The sequence below is a fragment of the Denticeps clupeoides genome, chromosome 4 (genome assembly GCF_900700375.1).
Source record: "Denticeps clupeoides chromosome 4, fDenClu1.1, whole genome shotgun sequence".
Taxonomy (NCBI): domain Eukaryota; kingdom Metazoa; phylum Chordata; class Actinopteri; order Clupeiformes; family Denticipitidae; genus Denticeps; species Denticeps clupeoides.
This window is the reverse complement of record NC_041710.1, coordinates 32,686,681-32,704,637: the sequence shown is the minus strand read 5'-3', so window position 1 is coordinate 32,704,637 and position 17,957 is coordinate 32,686,681. Positions and strand designations below refer to the sequence as shown.

The window sequence follows — 17,957 nt, the reverse complement described above, 5'->3', positions numbered from 1 at the left end:
TTTAAGCACAAACGCACACGCTTACACACTTACACACACTCATAGTGTCCAGCACCTGCTTCAATTTATGACTTGATGACAATAAAAAAGTTCATATTGTCAAAGGTCGGAGCGGAATAGATGATTGCTACAGACAGAACACGGTGGTTTGGGAAACACGTGACCATTTAATGCTGTATTAAATAAAAATAAAAAAAGTAAAAAAAATGATGACTAAATTAATAATACATTCTATTACTTTAATCATACCCTGAAATATCAATCTGGTATCCGAACCTCAAGCTTTTATATTAAAAAGAAAATTACCTTTTTAGTTAACCTACATTTAAAGGTCCTTATGTCTGCCAACCAATATTATATATTTTAAATAATAATAAATAGTATTTTTTAAAAGTGCGTTTTAGTAAATGGAACGCTAGATGTCTCCCTCCACACCATGATCGCCCATCATCCTCATTCTACATTCCTATTTGGTATAGTGTCTGTGAACTCTATTAAATTAAACTGTATTATTGTGATTTCTTTTATTAAGTACTCTAATAATTGCTTTAAAATAAAAAAAACGTGAATGGCAAGGATCGGAGCGGCGATTATCACGACCTGCGAGGCTCCATCACTCTCCCCAGAGAGAGAGAGGATGACGTCACCAGCCCCTGACGTTACGCAGCGGTATTGATGACGCCCCGCGGCCCCGTAGGCTCAGCCGTCGTGCGGAACGGTCGGGTGGGTGGACGGCGACGACGCACGGCACGCCGGCATGGCAGCGCCGAGCCCCGGGCTGAGCGGAGCGCGCAAGCGGGCAGCGTCCCGGAGCGGGGCGGTGGAGAGGAGGAACCTGATCACGGTGTGCAGGTACTCAGCCGTCGCTGATCCACGTTCCACTGGCTCTTTCTGTGTGTGTGTGTGTGTGTGTGTGTGTGTGTGTGTGTGTGTGTGTGTGTGTGTGTGGCTGCTGCATCCCTGCCTGCAGACACGACCGTCACGTCATTCTTCACATTTATGTGAATTTTTAAAACATGTCGAAATGTATACGTGGAAAATCTGCAGCGTCAGCCTGAAAGGGTGGGGGCGTGTCGGTCAAAGCCACGCCCCGTTTGGAATTTCAGTTTTAACTCCAAGATGAAAAATGGATTATCTGCCTAGCAGCGTTATTGAACCAGCAAAAGACATGCATGTCCCATCACGGTCTTCTGATCGATTTAGGTGATCAGTGATCTTCCTGAGTGCTACAGAACGGTAATGGTTTTCTCCCATGTTTGCAAGGTAGCAATATATATTACGGCCTAGCATGACCCAGTCAAACCCCTGATGCGAAAGAGTGATAAAAAGTTAGGGGCGGATTTATGCTGCCTAATCCTGCCTAACACCATGCAGAGAAACTTCCATAGACCTGCAATTAGTGATTGCATGAGGCCTACACTGACAATGGATGACTTCTGGTTCCCATTTTATACCAGTAAAAGATGACATAAAAAGAATATAAATGAGAAAAGATTTTAGGATGGAATGATGAAAAGATGAGTGGTCCAGCCATCAACAAGTGCACAGATGGGATGACGCAGTGTTTCTCTTGAGCGATGCTGCTACATTTAACAGAATAAGCATTAACGGACGAAGAGGCGTGTCAGTGCAATTTGCACAAGACATCCGGACAATCAAGTGCAAAAGTGCAACAAAGGCAGGTTGGTAAAGTGGTTTAAAGTGACAATGCGGTGCGTTTGAGGCGGGTAAAAGGTGACAGAGCAACTCGTGATTTATTGAGCAGCCGGATTGCTTGCGGGAACAAGTTTGGCAGTGACTGTTCTGATGTCAGTGCATGGGTGCGTGTGCAGCAATGCAGGCTGCATGCAGAGGCAGTGTTTGGTGTAGAGTGAGACCGTTTTTTTGTGCTCCACAAGAAGGGGACGTGCTTTCTCATGATGGCGGTCATGTTGAGATTGTCCTGCTGGTTCAGGGTCTAATTATTCCAGTCTAATTATGGGGTCTTTATGTTTATTTATGGGGTAAATATATTTATGGGCCCTGTCATGGAGGCTGTGCCTGGCGTGGGGACAACTACTACGACTACAACCCTATCGTTACACTAGCCCTGAGTAACAGGACTACCTGTAAGTGTGAGTGTGAGAATAAAACATGTACAGTAATAAGAAATGATGGGTGCAAGCGCTTACTGGGATAATTCCAGCATCCCATCAGCATGCATCCTGGCGTGTGCTTCTTCCCACCACAAGCTTTACATACATGCATCTCAGCAGACTCCCCGATCACTCTCTCTGGCTGGAACGTTTGGGAAGTCCCGTCCCTTTTACACACGCTCGGATCCATGACCACTATGGCAACTGTCAGTTCTAATTCTAACTGCAGACAGAAGACTAAGTAATAATTCCATGTTAAAACCAAAACGAGCTTCACACAAATGCAGTAGAGCCAAGACATTTTACATACAGCAGCTGAGAGGAGAGCAGGGACGGGTCACCATGAGGCCGTGATGTCACCAGTCACTCTGTGCAGAACTCCACTCCTGGTAAAGAAAAGTGTGGTAGCAGCCTTGTACAAGACCATTAAGTCCCAGGTTCAAACCCCACTTACTACCATTGTGCCCCTGAGCAAGACACTTAACCCTGAGTGTCTCCAGGGGGACTGTCCCTCCCACTACTGATTGCAAGGCGCACTGGACAATGTTGTCTGCTAAATCCCATAAATGTAAATGTAATGTAAGCTGTGGGATATGCTCTAGAGTTCATTTAGAGTTCATTTGCTTTATGTCGCATGTAGTGTGTGTTAATGTCCCTGTCACACGCATAAACTTCTTCTTGCATGTTTACTTCTCCTTCCCGGGAAAATACCACGTCCTTTCAGTGCAGTATGGACTGGTGGATGGAGATTAATGGGCCTACTGGGATGCTGACAGTCAGCAATAATAATCATTAATCATCAGCATTGTTTCTGGAGAAGAAAACCGAGCTTTGGACGATAGATTAGGTGCCATCATTTACAGGTTCCCATATATAGTCACACGCAGACATAGAACTCATCGCCCTGTGTGATCAGCCACAACATTATGGCAACTACAATCGAGTAGGTGCCTTTTGCCACCAAAGCACACATGGAGTCCACTAGACCTCTGAATGTATTTTTGAAGTGAAGTGGTGCCTCCATGGATCCAAATAATTTTTTCTCACAGGTGTATTAAGGTCATCGTGATACACAGCAAGCAAGTAAACTCCTCATACTCATTGTTCTGGAGTGTGGTGAGGCACATTATCCCCTGAAACAGTCCTGTGTATACTATAAATACTCTGCACTCCGCTATGTGCCTGTACTGTGTAAAGGTTTGAAAAGCTTTGGTTCTGAGATATCTTCGGCTAGAGGCCACTGCGTGTAGTTCATATTGACACACTGGAGCCTATAGGAGGAAGAGCACATACACAGGCCTAGAAAGGCCATTTGTTCAGGTCACCAAGTGACAAACAGCGAGGGAGTGAGGGTGCTGGCTTCCAGGCTGTGAAGGGGTGTGTGTCATGACAATATGAATAATTCCACTGCAATAATTCCAAAGCAATAATTTGTTTGGATATAATTATACAGTGTCTTACAAAAGTAACTACATCACTCAAAGTTTTGTAAATGTTTTATATACCATTAGAAAATAATGGTCAGTTGCAGTTGATTCATTTAGCGCTGCTATGGGTGGCAGCCTGTGGTGGCAGTTTTCTGCTCTGACTATGTGAATTTCCCACTTGTGGGACTAATAAAGTATCATACATAAGTATCAAGTTGTTCCTGAGGGGAATTGGGATTAGGCCTAGAATGCCCTGACTGGAATTAATTGCCCAAAGGCATGATGCATATATTTGTTTTTATTTTAGGCCTAGATAATAGTCATAATTGTAGTATTAGTTCAAATTCAAAAACTTGTGGCTGTTGGTGAAAACGAATAGGAAAACTTGGACTTGCGCTGTTATACACTGGCGATTGAACAATGATTTACAAGATGTTACAGATTCAAACTCTGTCTCTGTGTCCATATCAAGAAAAACAGCTTTTCTGCTCCACTCAGCTTAATAGCATCTACTGCACAAAGCCCTGTCACACAGTTGTCTCGTGGTGACCTGCCTGCTCTCAGTGGGACTATATGCTGTCAGAGGTCCAACTTCACTGTTGGCTCTTTCTGAAAAGTGCAGATTTTTTATTCATTTTTTTTGTAATGTGACAGTTCAGTTTCAGATTTTTTGTATTTACAATAAAGCCAATTAAGCACGAGTGATCAGGACTCTTTTAAAGCAGTCAGGCGCCCACTAGGTGCTGCCACATTAATGTGGAGAAACGTTACTCACCTTGTGTTTGTTTTGTTTCCTCCTGACGTTCTATGCCACACGTCACATGAGTGAGTTTCTTATTTCTGTTTCCTTTTCATCCCTCTTTCATTTTCTTTATTTATATGAAATCCTTTTCTTCCATAAAGATGTCCTGCTTCTGCACCTCCTGACACAGGGCAACCTCTTTATGTCATTCTTGACTTGACTTTGTTCTAGCACTATAAAAACAGCAACAAATAAAACATAGTGATGCCTGATAATGCCCTTGGACTGTAGTCGTGTGACACATACAGTATTGACTGTATTTACAGGAATAAAGTATTCACAGCGAATAATATTTTTCCTTATCCCAAAAAGGTTTAAATTAATCCAAAACCTCTTCTTCCACATTGTCATTATGGGGTGTTGTGTGCAGAATTCTGAGGGGAAAAATTAATCCATTTTGTAAAAAGGCTGTAACTAAAATGTGAAAAAAGTAAATCAGTGCATGTCTTGCTCTTCCTTTGCTGAGAGGAGCCTCAAGACCAGAAGAGGTGACACTTACCATGGATGTTTACTTTGAGGAGGTGCCACGTTGTGTATGGAGCTGTATGTATATGGGTGGTGTAGAAGCAACCCCATTGTGCTCTGTTTGAAGCATAAAGGGTTTGTGGCAAGATGTCACGCTAAATGCCACAGAACCATGGGGGTCCCTATTACTGACAGAAATGACAGACACTGAATCGTTCCCTTGTCCATTACATGCACTGAGGAAAATGTAACAAAATAGAAAAATAAATAGAATGACAATAATATCTAACCCACTCCCCTATGGGACAGCGGTATAGTCATATATAGTGGTATAGTTGTTGGCTCCTCAAGCAGAATGCCCTGGGTTCCCGCCAGTTACGGGCATCAAAACCTTATAATTGGGGCATGCCTGCATAAAAAATAACATATTAATAATAAAATTAACAAAATCAACTGCATCCGTTTCATTTTTTGGAGATCTGGTACTGAGGCACACAATGAGGTCTGCTCAATTGTTGCTTCTTTTATGATCAAATGGAAACACAAATAAATTCTACTGTGGTAGTAGCCTAGTGGGTAACACTCTCACCTATAAGGCAGTGGTGGCCTAGGTAAGGAAACGGACTCCTAAATGGAGGGTTGCCGAATCTCGTACTGCCATGGTGCCACTGAGGTGCAACTGAGCATGATACCCTCCCCACACACTGCTCCCTGAGCAGCCTTTCATGGCTGCCCACTGCTCACCAAGGGGGATTTGTTAAAAGCAGAGGACACATTAGCATATACAAAGAAAATGTGTGTGTACCAATGTTAAAGCCTCCATGAGTTTTAGATTCTAAAATTGTATTTCACATTTACAAATTTACTAAAACCATCACTTTTGATTAATAGTTGAACCGAAGTAAAGAATTTGTTGTGTTGATTCATATTTGTTTGGTCCCTGTCTAGGTTCTCCGTTAAGACTCTGATTGACAGCTCATGTTTTGAGACTGTAGACGAGACCTCGGCAGAGTTCACCAACCTTGTCTCAATTCTGGAGCAGATCCTCAGCCACCGCCTTAAAGGTCAGCATAGTAGAGGTTTATCAGAGGCACACACCAGACCACACCCCATTTAGGTCCAGAAATCTGCAGTGCATCCTTCCAATACTCAGACTCTCCAACCTCTGTCCAGTTATTCCTCTTCAGCACACTGCAACAAAGCAGAACAGAAAAATACAGAGCAAACAGCGACATTGATGTGGCCAGGTAGCGCCACCTTGTGGGAAAAGCCAATTGCGTTTTTTGCAGTAGCTTTTCACCCATTGATGCCTTCAGATTTGGACAGTGTACTCGTCCCCTATTTTCCAAAACTGTCCCACAGGAGGACTTTGTAACTAAAATGTTTGTCTTCTGGAAGAAAGATGACTGAACACCTAAGCCATAATAACAAACAAAGCATTTCTATGCATGCATAGAAATTATGAGCCAAAGTTGTCTTAAATGCCATTACAATTTCCCGAGAAATGCTGCAATAAGGAATCCTAAATCAAGTGTTTCAATCTCCTCCCCGCGTGGTGCCAGACGTTTGGTCATGAATGACAGAACTGCATTTTATGGGGAGACATTTTCTCAGTTCTATGGACACACAGCAATCTGCAATCTCATACTGAAGGATGCCAGTAATCGATGACCATGGCAGAAGCATTCAGTAGGAGCATTGATATTTGATAGGAATGTTGCTGAAGCAAGAATATGATATATTCATTGCAGCTGTGTACCCCAATGAAGATGCTGGAGCTTGCAAGGATGCATGTGGGGCAAGGAGCAAATGGAAACCTATTGAGCAGAGCAGAATCAAGAGAAGATCCTGAGAATTTCAAATGAAAATTCTGCCAGCTAATCCATGCAGCGGGTTCAGCCATACTTCCATGCCACTCTGCATGTGGAACAGAAGACCCAGGTTCAAATACCACCTACTACCCATGTGTCTCTGAGCAAGACACTTAACCCTATGTTGCTCCAGGGGGGACTGTCCCTGTAACTACTGATTGTAAGTCACTCTGGATAAGGCCGTCTGATTAATGCTGTAAATGAACACACAGCTTGCTATTCTATGAAGTGAAATGTGTTTGTTTGAACTGAATAACATTGAACAAAGATAAGGTCAAAGCAGAACTGATCCAAAGTGTCTTAGGGGTGATTACTAGTATCACAGAATGGAAGTCATCAATAGTTGCAACTTACAACATAGAGGAATTGGCCATCCAGATTCCACAGTTTTCTCTGCCTTCAATGCATAAAGTGCATCTTGGTCATAAGTCATCCATGTTAAAACCAAACCCTGCAAAGACAAAAGCAATCAGTGAGATGTTCCTTAATCCCAATTTCAGCAAGATATCAGGCCCTCTTCCTGAACTAACATGCAAGGCCATGCTAGGAACTATACCAACTGGTTGACTCAACTAGAGACCTGGACCATGAAAGAGTATGAGGCCCATGTGCCCCTCCTTGACTGTGGTGCAGCTCGTCTTTGTGGGGGAAAAAAGGGGACACGGTTACTTATGCCTTACCCAGCTAATTCCACATTCAGACGTCTGACTGAGGCCTCCATTTTCAACACGCACTTACCACCTGGTCCGCATCAGAGAAGAGTGCTCCAGCTTCACTCATCTTGTCTGGTCACATTCATCTATCACCCTAGACTTGCTAATACCTTCCTTAAGTAAAAACTAGTGCCCTCCTATCTGCTGCTCATCATCACTGATCACACAGAGCTATCAACTTTTTCACTGGACTCCCCTGTTATCTGGACAGACCTTCTGCTAACAGCCTGCATGGAGAGTCAGCCTCAAATCTTGGAATCACCAATAGAAAGTAAAAGTGAAGTGACTGACATTGTGACACAGCACCTGGTGACACAATGAAATGTGTCTTCTGCATTTAACCATCATCCTTATTGAGCAATGGGCAGCCATGGAAGGTGCCCGGTGAGCAGTGTGTGGGGACGGTACTTTGCTTAGTGGCACCTTGGCAGTTCAAGTTGAACCCACAACCTTTCGATTACAAGTCCTCTTCCTTACATGCTAGGCCACCACTGTCCCAAAAAGCTCAGAAGACTTCCCTAACCAGGGAGCAAACCCAGGCCACAGTCGTGAGAGCGCCAAGTAACCACTAGACCGCCTGGACATGAAAATATTAGACGTTGATTTATGATATGAGAATTTACACACCATTTATTATACCAATACATTCTGCCTACCCTAATAATCTGAAATCACTCACCCACTTACACCACTCCGCTCAAATCATGTCATTGATGTCATGATCTTCTTTCTCTCTGCTCTCACTTTCAGGTCAGCTGAGCTGGTTTGGTTATGGAAGTGCCCGCAGTTTCTGGGACTACATTCGACAGGCCTGCAGTAAAGTTCCCCACTCCTGCATACACAGCATTGAGAGCATGGAGAACATACACTGCTCCAGAGCCAAGGTACACATATTGAGAGTAATAACACAGCATAAACATATTTTCACATGCTTTTCACATCAGTTTGGTGCTGTATAAGCAGCACAGTATGGCTTAGATTGAAATTAGACCTTGAACTTGGCTATTGAAAAGATGACCATTCAAATCTTGTTCTCTGACATTCATATTGTTTGTATGAAGGTGCAATACTTATATTTTGGGTATATTTTGAAAGATTGGCATGATGGGGTATATACATTTGTATAAAAGAACCAGTTTCATTCAAATCTGTGAATAAGAAAATATATATTTTATATATTAAGAAAAAATATATTTAATAGACATATAAAATGTTCTGCATTTTTTTTTTATATTTTCCCAGAAGAGAAGTGAAGAACAGCTTGGCTGCTGCAGGAGAGAGCTGTTACAGTTTTTAATAAACTACTTTTGCTGTATGTTGCCACCTATGTAACTGTAATTATTATCAGCAGGTAGTTTGTGCTGAGACATCGTTTCACAGGCAATTCAACTGCACTTCTTAGCACCAATAACAATAGCACCAATGACATAACATTAAGTGTGCCAGTATACACTGATCAGCCATATCACTATGAACAGCCGCCTAATATGGAGTTACTCCACTAGACTCCACTAAGGAATGCTGTGGTGTCTGTCATCAAGCCTTTAGATCCTTACGTCCTGTATGTTTTTTCAGCACAACTCAAAGATGCTTTATTGCATTGAAATCTGGAGAATCTGGTGGCCAACCTGTTTTGCAGCATGGCAGTGCTTTTCTTTCCACTGTTTAGGCAAAGTAACATCCAGATGAATTCAGGACCCAACGTTTCCCAGCAGTACAACACACCCCAACTTCCAACACATTGGCTTTAAGGACAAATTATCCAGTTGTTTCCTTATAAATCCCTTCACTGCCAAATGCCTTTGCAACAAGATAATAGGATAAAATGATGTTATCGCTGATTGGTGCATGATGAACACTTGCTGACCAGAGTTACAACATCTTCGGTAGCAGTCATGATCGTAACACCCCTTGGCAACTTGGCTAAAAGTGCTTCTCTATACACACAGATGCATGATGTCCACCGCTGTGGAGATTGTGGAGATGTCCACTGCTACCTGGGAGTCAGTAATGAAACGATACATGGGACAATAGTGATTTTTTTTTTTTTTTTTTCCCTAGGGACGGGCATGGATACGAGTCGCCCTGATGGAGAAACGTTTGTCTGAGTACATCTCTTCTGCATTGAGGGATTTCAAAACCACAAGGTTTTACAAATAATTCCTTGTTATACATTACTGTGCCAAATATTTAGTCTGTAATGAAACTAATTGAAGGCGTTTGCTCTTCCCAACAGTAACTCTGTAATTGTTCTGGAAAAGGCCATCTAAAAATGTAAAACACACAAATAATACTGATCAAATATTGAAAGTGTGCAGAATGTTGATGTTCATATGTAGAGAGGTGCAAGAAAAACTGTTTGTTAATCTCTCCCAACTCTGTAAAATAATGAATCTCCTACAAGCAATATTGTATTTCTGCTCAAAGAACAATAGGTTGTGAGACGGGTAACAGAAAGGACTCAACCACCCGAATCCCAACGGCTTTCAATAAAGTTCAAAGGTCATGAGGGCCTACACACATGAGCCATGCACTCACGATTCGAGGGGAAGTTGACATATGACAGAACAAAGACAGGACATAGCAAGGACACATCTATAATAATTCTAACAGATGAAAACCATTCAAGGTAATCAGGTAAATACTACACAGAGCCAAAAAAAAAAAAAAAACGTCAGGGAACATGACTATAGGACAACAGAGTCACTTTCTCTATACACATCATGTCATTGTTTGAATAAATTAAGGAAATTCTGTGGTAAATGGTTTAGGTAAATCGATACATTCAAAGTATTGCTTGTTTTGGTGCCTTTGACTTTTGCTCAGTACTGTATATTTATCATTCCACTCTCTTTCGTTTCATTTCAGCCCCAATTTCTAGCATATTCACATTTAATATACCACCACCAGACTTCCTTATCCTCGTCATCTTTCATCCTTGTTTTTCTAGGGCATTGGTCACTGCATCTTTTTGACCCTTTTAACCATTTTCATATAATGAATTCACTTCTTATCATCACCGTGATCACTTCCTTGCCTGTGTAACTTTTCAACCAGCTCAACTGTGTCTAGTTTCTCTAGGATGTGTTATGGGCTAGAAGAGGTGGTAGATTTCACATATCCATCTCCACTCATCCAATCTTCATTTGTCCAGGAAGCCCTAAACCTGGATGTGCCTTTTCAAATTATGAGTTTATCTGAAGGTGACCTTGGAACACAGTCCTGAAGAGATGTCTGGACAGACATGATTGATATAGTTTGTGGGAAGGGAGTTCAAAACTTCTTGGGTCAAACTGTTGGAGCATCTTGAAGGGTTTTCTAGCAGGGCAGGAAGAGGTTAGCAGCCATACTCTTGCCCTGGGCTGCTAGCTCTCCTGGCCAACATTAGGATCTCAAAAGGGAGCATGGGAACAGGCATGACTTGTAACTCAGGACACACTGGAATGGGGAACTCTAGTAATGTGTTCTCGGCGTAACATGTGACCAAAGGTATGCAAAAGCAGTCCACTTCTCTCAGTGGATTGGGTAAAATGTGACATTCCAGACACTGTGACCCCTACCTTCCTCTGTGGATACTGTTGACCTCTAGTGGGTAGTATCCTTGAATACGGTCCAGCTGGAAGGATGGTGAATCAGCGCATCGCCCACTCTCACTGACTCACTATCCTTAACCATTTACATTTACATTTGTGACATTTGTCACCCTTATTCAGAGTGACTTACAATCAGTAGTTACAGGGACACAATGGTAGTAAGTGGGTAGAACCTGTGACTTTGTGGTCATCTGGTTAGCGAGTGTGTTACCCACTAAGCTACTACCACCCTACCAGTTTACTTAACTCAAGGCAGGGTGCCAGCCCACTACAGGGTGCAAACACACACCTATGGTCAATTCTGAGTCACCAATTCACCTACTGTTTAGGCCTTTGTTCAGTGGGAAGAAACTACAGAACCCATAGCAAACTGACACCAACATGAGGAGATCAAGCCAACACCACACACACACACACACACACACACACACACAAGGTCCGAGCCTATATTTGATACTCACAACCTTGGAGGTGTGCAATCACGTCACTAACTATAACTATAGACCAGTTCTATTAGGAACTGAAATGTTGGTTTGAGCACGGAGGCTGGCTTGTGGAAAAAGTGAGAACGTTGTCAGCAGCCATCTTTCTTGTTTGGTTAGCTGCACCCTGCTTGCCCTGGGATGGGTGATGAGTTCATTAATACCCATATACACTGGTGTGCTCCTGCTGGGAAACAGGTTGTACCACACTATGGTGGCAGTGGTATATGTGCTGCTTCTATCGTTTTCTATCAGGGTGGTAGTAGCCTAGTGGGTAACATACTCGCCTATGAACCAGAAGACCCAGGTTCAAATCCCACTTACTACCATTGTGTCCCTGAGCAAGACACTTAACCCTAAGTTGCTCCAGGGGGGGACTGTCCCTGTAACTACTGATTGTAAGTCGCTCTGGATAAGGGCGTCTGATAAATGCTGTAAATGTAAATGTAAATGAAATGTAAATGTTTTGGCATGGCCCTACTGTGAGGGAGGGTGTGTGTGTGTAGGTCAAATTAAATTGATTAAGAGACAGAGTAAACCACTGTCAATGCTCTGTTTCAGTACAGAACAATACACTTTCTTTCTTGTATATTAGGGCACATCTTAAAGCAGAGTTAGGTTATAAAAACAGTGCTCATGGGGCACTGTTCAATTATTAAAAGAAGGCCAATGAGAAACTGTAAAGATCCTCAGCAAATTTGGCCTTAATGGAAAAGTGGGAAGAAGACGTAAACAGTCCTGAATATAAAGTAAATATTGAAGAACATGAACGGCTCTTCTGAACATGGCTTCTCTTGCTGACTTCTTGCCTCTCAGTAGCAATTGTAATTGTTTTTTTGTGCTTTATGTTCATGTCTTTTATTATTGCATGAATATCATGACCTTTACTTATGATTGATATTACTGGGATAGCGAGCGCAGCAAAACTGCTACCGTACTGTTCGCTATCTGCCAGCAGATTGAGACGCTGAGAATGTTTATCAGTAAAGTTCATCGATGGGTTGATAGTGTGTTTTATTGCTGTGTATTTCAGGCAGTTCTATCAGGACGGAGCTGTAATGTTGGGGGAAGAAGCAGGGCTTCTAGTAGACATACTTATTGGCCTCAATGCCATTGACTTCAGGTACACGTTCATTCAAATGCAGATTGTTATAAGCTTTCCTTTTACAATTAAATTTATTTATTCTCATTTACTCTCAACCCAACCCAAGTGATGTAATCACTTGGTGTTTCTGGACAACTGACCCATGATTCAGAGAAAAGGGCTGTAATGTCCTTGTCTCTTTCTCTTTTTTTAGTTTCTGTTTGAAAGGCGAAGGTCTGGATGGAACTTGTCCTGCAGTTATTGACTACACACCCTACCTCAAATTCATCCAGACGTAAGACACACACACACACACACACACAAAATTCATGCTCATCTAGCTCAATGTTGATGCAATATATTAGAACTGTGAAAGGTCTGTTCACACAGACAGGTTTAACTGTGTTTGTGTGTACGCATCCACCCAGGTCAGACAGCATCAGCAGTGATGAAGAGGAGATGCGGACAATGGGTAGCAGTGGAAGTGAAGTCAGTACTCCAGAATCAAACATGGCTGCTGCCCTTCTCCTAGACCAGAACTGCTGGCTCAATAAGTACAAACGAGTTGAGCAGAAGTACAGAGTAGTTGTGGAGCAGAAGGTGTGTTTCAAACAGTGGGAGAAAATGAAAGTGGGTGGGTTTGTGTAATATAACATAGCTGTGTGGAACGCCTACATATTTAATCCAGTGGGATGTCTGGAGTTTATGGAAAAAAAAAACCTTATGAAAGTGAAGTGATTGTCATTTTGAAACACAGCACAGCACACAGTGCACACAACGAAATGTGTCCTCTGCATTTCCTTACCTGCTAGGCCACCACTGCAACAGTGTGGTAGACATTGAGTTGGAGCCGAATATGTGATTCGTATCAATATTTTTAATCACTATCTGTATTCAGAAAGAATACAGCACATGTTGAAAGACCTGAAAATGGCCATTTCATACTGAGCTGTTCTGTGTCAAATTTGAATGGTAAACAACTGAATTTAGTAAACAACTGAACAACACAGACAAGCATTCATGACTACACTGTAAAATTTAATAAGCTGGTAAAGAGCATGCAAAATTGTTGCCTAAACACCGGAAAAAAAGAGATTCTGGGGTTCTGCTGGGGTTTGCATCACACTCTCTATTTATTATGCTTACTGCACCTCAGTTCCCCTTGCAAATGAGACGGGCACGTTACACGTACCTAATTTTATGCTTTTATGTAATACAAAGTGAAATAATAATAGTTCCTCTGCTTGGTGGAAAGTTGATCTGCATTAGACAGACTTTTAAAGGAGAATATAAATTACTGTTAATATATATGATATATACCAATATATATGACTGTTACAAGGTGAGTGCAGACTGAATGGCAACATTTTTTCTGCTCATTGTAGCAAATCAAAGCATCCGTACAGGTGTACAAGACCTTAACTCTTGTATTTGAAAACATCATGTGGCAATGTAGAAAATTTACGGGATGCATTGTGATGCATCAATATCAAGGCATTGATAATTATAATCAATATAATCGAATTGTGAGACCAGTGACGGTTCACACCTCGAGTAGAGTCCCTGTCACAGTCTTGCTCAAAGCCCAAAGTTGTCCAAAAATGCATAAAAAAACTCGCAAAATCATTTAACTGCAGTGACTAGTGTAATGCATGACAAATAGGCTCTTCAATTTTTGACGAGAACAAAAATATGAGTCAAAGCTATTGATTTTTACAAGTATTAATACAAATATGTTTGCTGTCCAAAGCTAGCAATGTTCTGCAGATGGTGCTGACAGTGCAGACTGAAGAAGTCGTCTCTGCAATAAAGGAAAAATGACAATGCAAAATGTGCACTAGTTTTTGACAAATTATTTTGCAGCCTTAACAAATACAGATACAAATACAAACAGTGTAATTTTGTGCACGCCTAATAGAGATAGAGACAGCCTGACAGCCTGAGTTATTGTTAGAGATGAAGGTGACGGGGTGTCTGTGTTGCAGGGATATCTCGAAGAGTTGGTCCATTTGCGGGAAACTCAGCTCCAAGAGTCCATGTCTCAGAATGAAGCCCTTCTGAAGCGACTGTCCCACACAGAGCTCAGTCACAAGCTCGAGAAGGAGCAGCTTCAGTACATCATTCTGGAGCTGCAGGACCAGCTGTGAGTGTGTTTGTGTGGGTAGGCGGGTGAGAGATATAAATCCTACCTAGTCTGTGCAAGCTAGAGGCAAAAAGATATGCCTTAGACTGCTAGACTGTGTGCAGTATAAGCAATAGTAATGTGTGTGTGTGTGTGTGTGTGTGTGTGTGTGTGTGTTTGTGCCGGCTGTAGGACTGTGCTGAAGAACCATGACCTCCGCTGCAGGCAAGAGCTGACTACACACCTGACCAACCAGTGGCCATCACCTTGTGCCATCGAAACAAATGCTGTTGCCCTAGAGACGTTCCTGCACAAGAAACAAACCGGACAATGGGAGGAGTACGAGCCGCACTGTGATTGTGTGCATGTTTGTGTGTGTGTGTGCATGTAATGCTCTAACCATATATAGAAAATAATATTAAGCATGCTTGTGCGTGTTCAGGCTTTGATCTTTTGTGTGTGTGTATATGTGTGTGTATGTGTTGAACAGACAATTTACTTTGCTCCAGGAAAAGCTTTTGCAGTCTAGAGCAACTCTCAGCTGATATGAGCCTGTCTCAGATGGACCCTGCACAAACAGACTCCCACAGCCTTGATGGCAAGACATACCTCACCCCACAGCACAGAGACGGTATGTGTGTGTCCAATCATTTCTGTTTTAGTAAGAAGCAGATATAAAGTAAATCCAAAAATACATCCTTCTGGTTCCTGAATATCATTAGCTGTGTCTCAAGAATGGCCGCCATCAGCAATGTTAATAAGATAAGATAAGATAAGATAAACCTTTATTAGTCCCACAAGTGGGAAATTGCACTTGTCACGGCAGAAAGTGCACAGAAGCAGAAGGTAATAGCATCACAAAAAATAACATAAATATGTATCTGTATATATGTACAAATTTACAATTTAAACAGTTAACAATTTAAACAGTTAACAATTTAACAGAATTTCCGCTTTAGAAGGATAAGCAATCTGCTGGACAGGTTGTTGCCTAGTAACAGCTTAGAAGTCTAGTGTATGGTTCCTACACATCATAAATGAGAAATTTCCTGTGTTTAATGGACTTGAAAGGTTCATGCTAGTGGCTTTTCAATCTAGTTTTACAGTCGCCACTATCCAACCTGAATGTCCATCCAGTCTTAATGAATTTTTCATGAACTCTGCTGAACTGAGAAAGACCACAAGTCCATCAATAGTCCTTCCAGTTCAAGTGGATCTTCTGTAATAAATTGAAAAGGGCTGCAAGAGTTTGCTTAATATTGTTACTTTTTAATCAGGCAAGGAAGACAGCCCGTCTCTGCGGGCACTTTGTGGCTCTCTGACATCAGTGGGCAGCTTTAAATCTCTTGCCAGCCTCAAGTCCAGTGAGTGTCTGGCCAGTCCAACATCTGAGATCACCAGTCCAGGACTCACCCCGTCCTGAACCCCTGCACAACAAACCGCTCCCCGAAAGCTGAGTGGTCAGCAGTGCCCGGCCAAGAAGCAGAAAGCAGAACTCTAACCTACAACCCATTTTAGTTCACGCATGGGAACGCAGCGCTGTGGAAAGCGGGACAGATCTGTGGATTTGCTGGTTCACTCACTGTTGTTGAAAAAATGTGCAGCGGAGGCTTCAACATACTGTTCTTTTCATTTTTTTTTACACATTTTAGTACATTACTTAATTAATAAGTGTTAATTAAATTATTCAGATGTTCCAGATGTCAGCATGTCTGTGAACTTGTATTAAGAAAACAGTCTGAAAAGACTGTCTTGTAACTCTGTAATCACAGTACTGTCACGCCTGTTTGCTGTTCGACGTCAGATTGTCTGTGGTTCATTGAGAACCATGTCACAAAGTACTCTACTCTCCCATTTACCACCATTATTAATGCCATTTATTTATTTAACTGGCATAAACAGGAGGCAATATGACGATGAATATTATTTATTATTGAATATAATTAACTTACTGTACTGTGGTAAGGACATTAACTTGACTACAGGCTAGTACCACCTGAGGGAGACCAGTTTGAGAACCACGTTTCTAGATTAGAGCAGAAGTATGAAATTGTTATTTAGAACACTCAATTAGTCATTTTGCAACTAGTAGTAAGGATGCACGTAGTTCCCCCACATAGTGCCTATGATGGTCATCAGGTACCGGTAGCTTGTTAATTAGCTATTATCAAGCTAAATTAAACATTATTAAAAATGAAGTTTACAGTGACATAGACAGCCATAAAAATGCTGAGTGAAAAGACTGTGGGCCTTTTCAGATACCTTTTCAGGTCTTACTAGACAATGAAACTCAACATGATTTTTCAGATGGCATGAATGAGCATCTGAAGCTGTGTTTCAGGTCGGGATCAGAGGACCGGGCATCTGTATCACACTCGTTTTCCGATTTACTGTTATTGTGTGCTGTTGAATCTGTAATAGTCAGGGTCCTGGGTTTGTGACGCTATGCTTCATTTCTCATAAGTTGAAATTTCAGTCTCTGATAATGTTGTAATGTTTTAGCTTGAGATATTTTAACTGAATAAAATGTAAAATGTTCTGTTTGTGATCATATGAGAATTGTCTGAATTTATGGAACCATGACTATTTGGCGCCTTATTCCGTATATGTTGCTAGAAACACACAAAAAAAGTTTAATCATTCCATCTTACACTGAAGAAGACAAGTGAGTGCCTGGTCACGTCTGCTGCACCAAAGTGTGTTGGACGGCCACAATCATAAAAACCTATTTAACGTCCTAACAGACATTTCCAAGCCCGGCTCTTCCAGAGTTAAGACGGAGAATTGCGCTGCTCCTGCCTGCGGTTTCCTTCGCTCTGTATGATGCATGTGATGTTAATGTGTTTTGTGTTAATTGAATGCTTCTCTCCACCAGACTACACACACAGTCAGACCTAGTCTCTTTTTGGACCGTCAGTGGCTGAGATTTTACTCCTGCGTGGCGGAGGACTGTGGGCTTAAATGGATTGTCTGGCATTTGCTCTAATGAGATGGAGGCAGCGGACTGTCTCAGCATGATCTGAAGTTGGACAGTTCTGTTGCAGTCCTGCCCATTCTGCTGGTCTCTCAGGAAAAAAAAATGATCTGGAGGGGGGCAGAGAAGCCAACTTCGCAAAAAAGCCTTTCCCTTCCTGCCAAGGAACTAGTCTCTTCTGGCACTTTTTAAATGTTTTATTTTACAAACTATTTTTAATAAATGGCCAGAATCAAAGAAGAACAAAGGAAAGAAAAAAAAAAAACACACACACACACACACACAAGAC

General features: G+C 41.9%; 1 protein-coding gene across 2 annotated transcripts; it reads left to right on the top strand.

Annotated features, from left to right (window-relative positions):
* The first annotated feature begins 534 nt into the window (after window positions 1–534).
* Window positions 535–17,245, top strand: rundc3b (RUN domain containing 3b). Of its 2 annotated transcripts, none has more exons than XM_028977620.1 (11): window positions 535–852; window positions 5,778–5,893; window positions 8,164–8,297; window positions 9,475–9,560; window positions 12,522–12,611; window positions 12,787–12,867; window positions 13,001–13,172; window positions 14,558–14,715; window positions 14,887–15,033; window positions 15,204–15,325; window positions 15,972–17,245. In XM_028977620.1, the coding sequence occupies exons 1-11, from the start codon at window positions 758–760 to the stop codon at window positions 16,115–16,117; spliced, it is 1,347 nt and encodes a 448-aa protein (XP_028833453.1). In that variant the 5' UTR covers window positions 535–757; the 3' UTR covers window positions 16,118–17,245. The 2 variants fall into 2 exon arrangements, 1 of the variants encoding a protein (XP_028833453.1); XR_003749567.1 differs by having other exon boundaries at window positions 577–852; window positions 15,185–15,325; window positions 15,972–16,108.
* Window positions 17,246–17,957: the final 712 nt, after the last annotated feature.

Bases quoted from the DNA above. Each gene is read 5' to 3' on its own strand.
- rundc3b (XM_028977620.1), top strand. From the start codon at position 758: ATGGCAGCGCCGAGCCCCGGGCTGAGCGGAGCGCGCAAGCGGGCAGCG. The intron at 14,716-14,886 runs GTGAGTGTGTTT...TGCCGGCTGTAG, and splicing joins CTGGAGCTGCAGGACCAGCT to GACTGTGCTGAAGAACCATG. The intron at 15,034-15,203 runs GTACGAGCCGCA...ACTTTGCTCCAG, and splicing joins CAAACCGGACAATGGGAGGA to GAAAAGCTTTTGCAGTCTAG.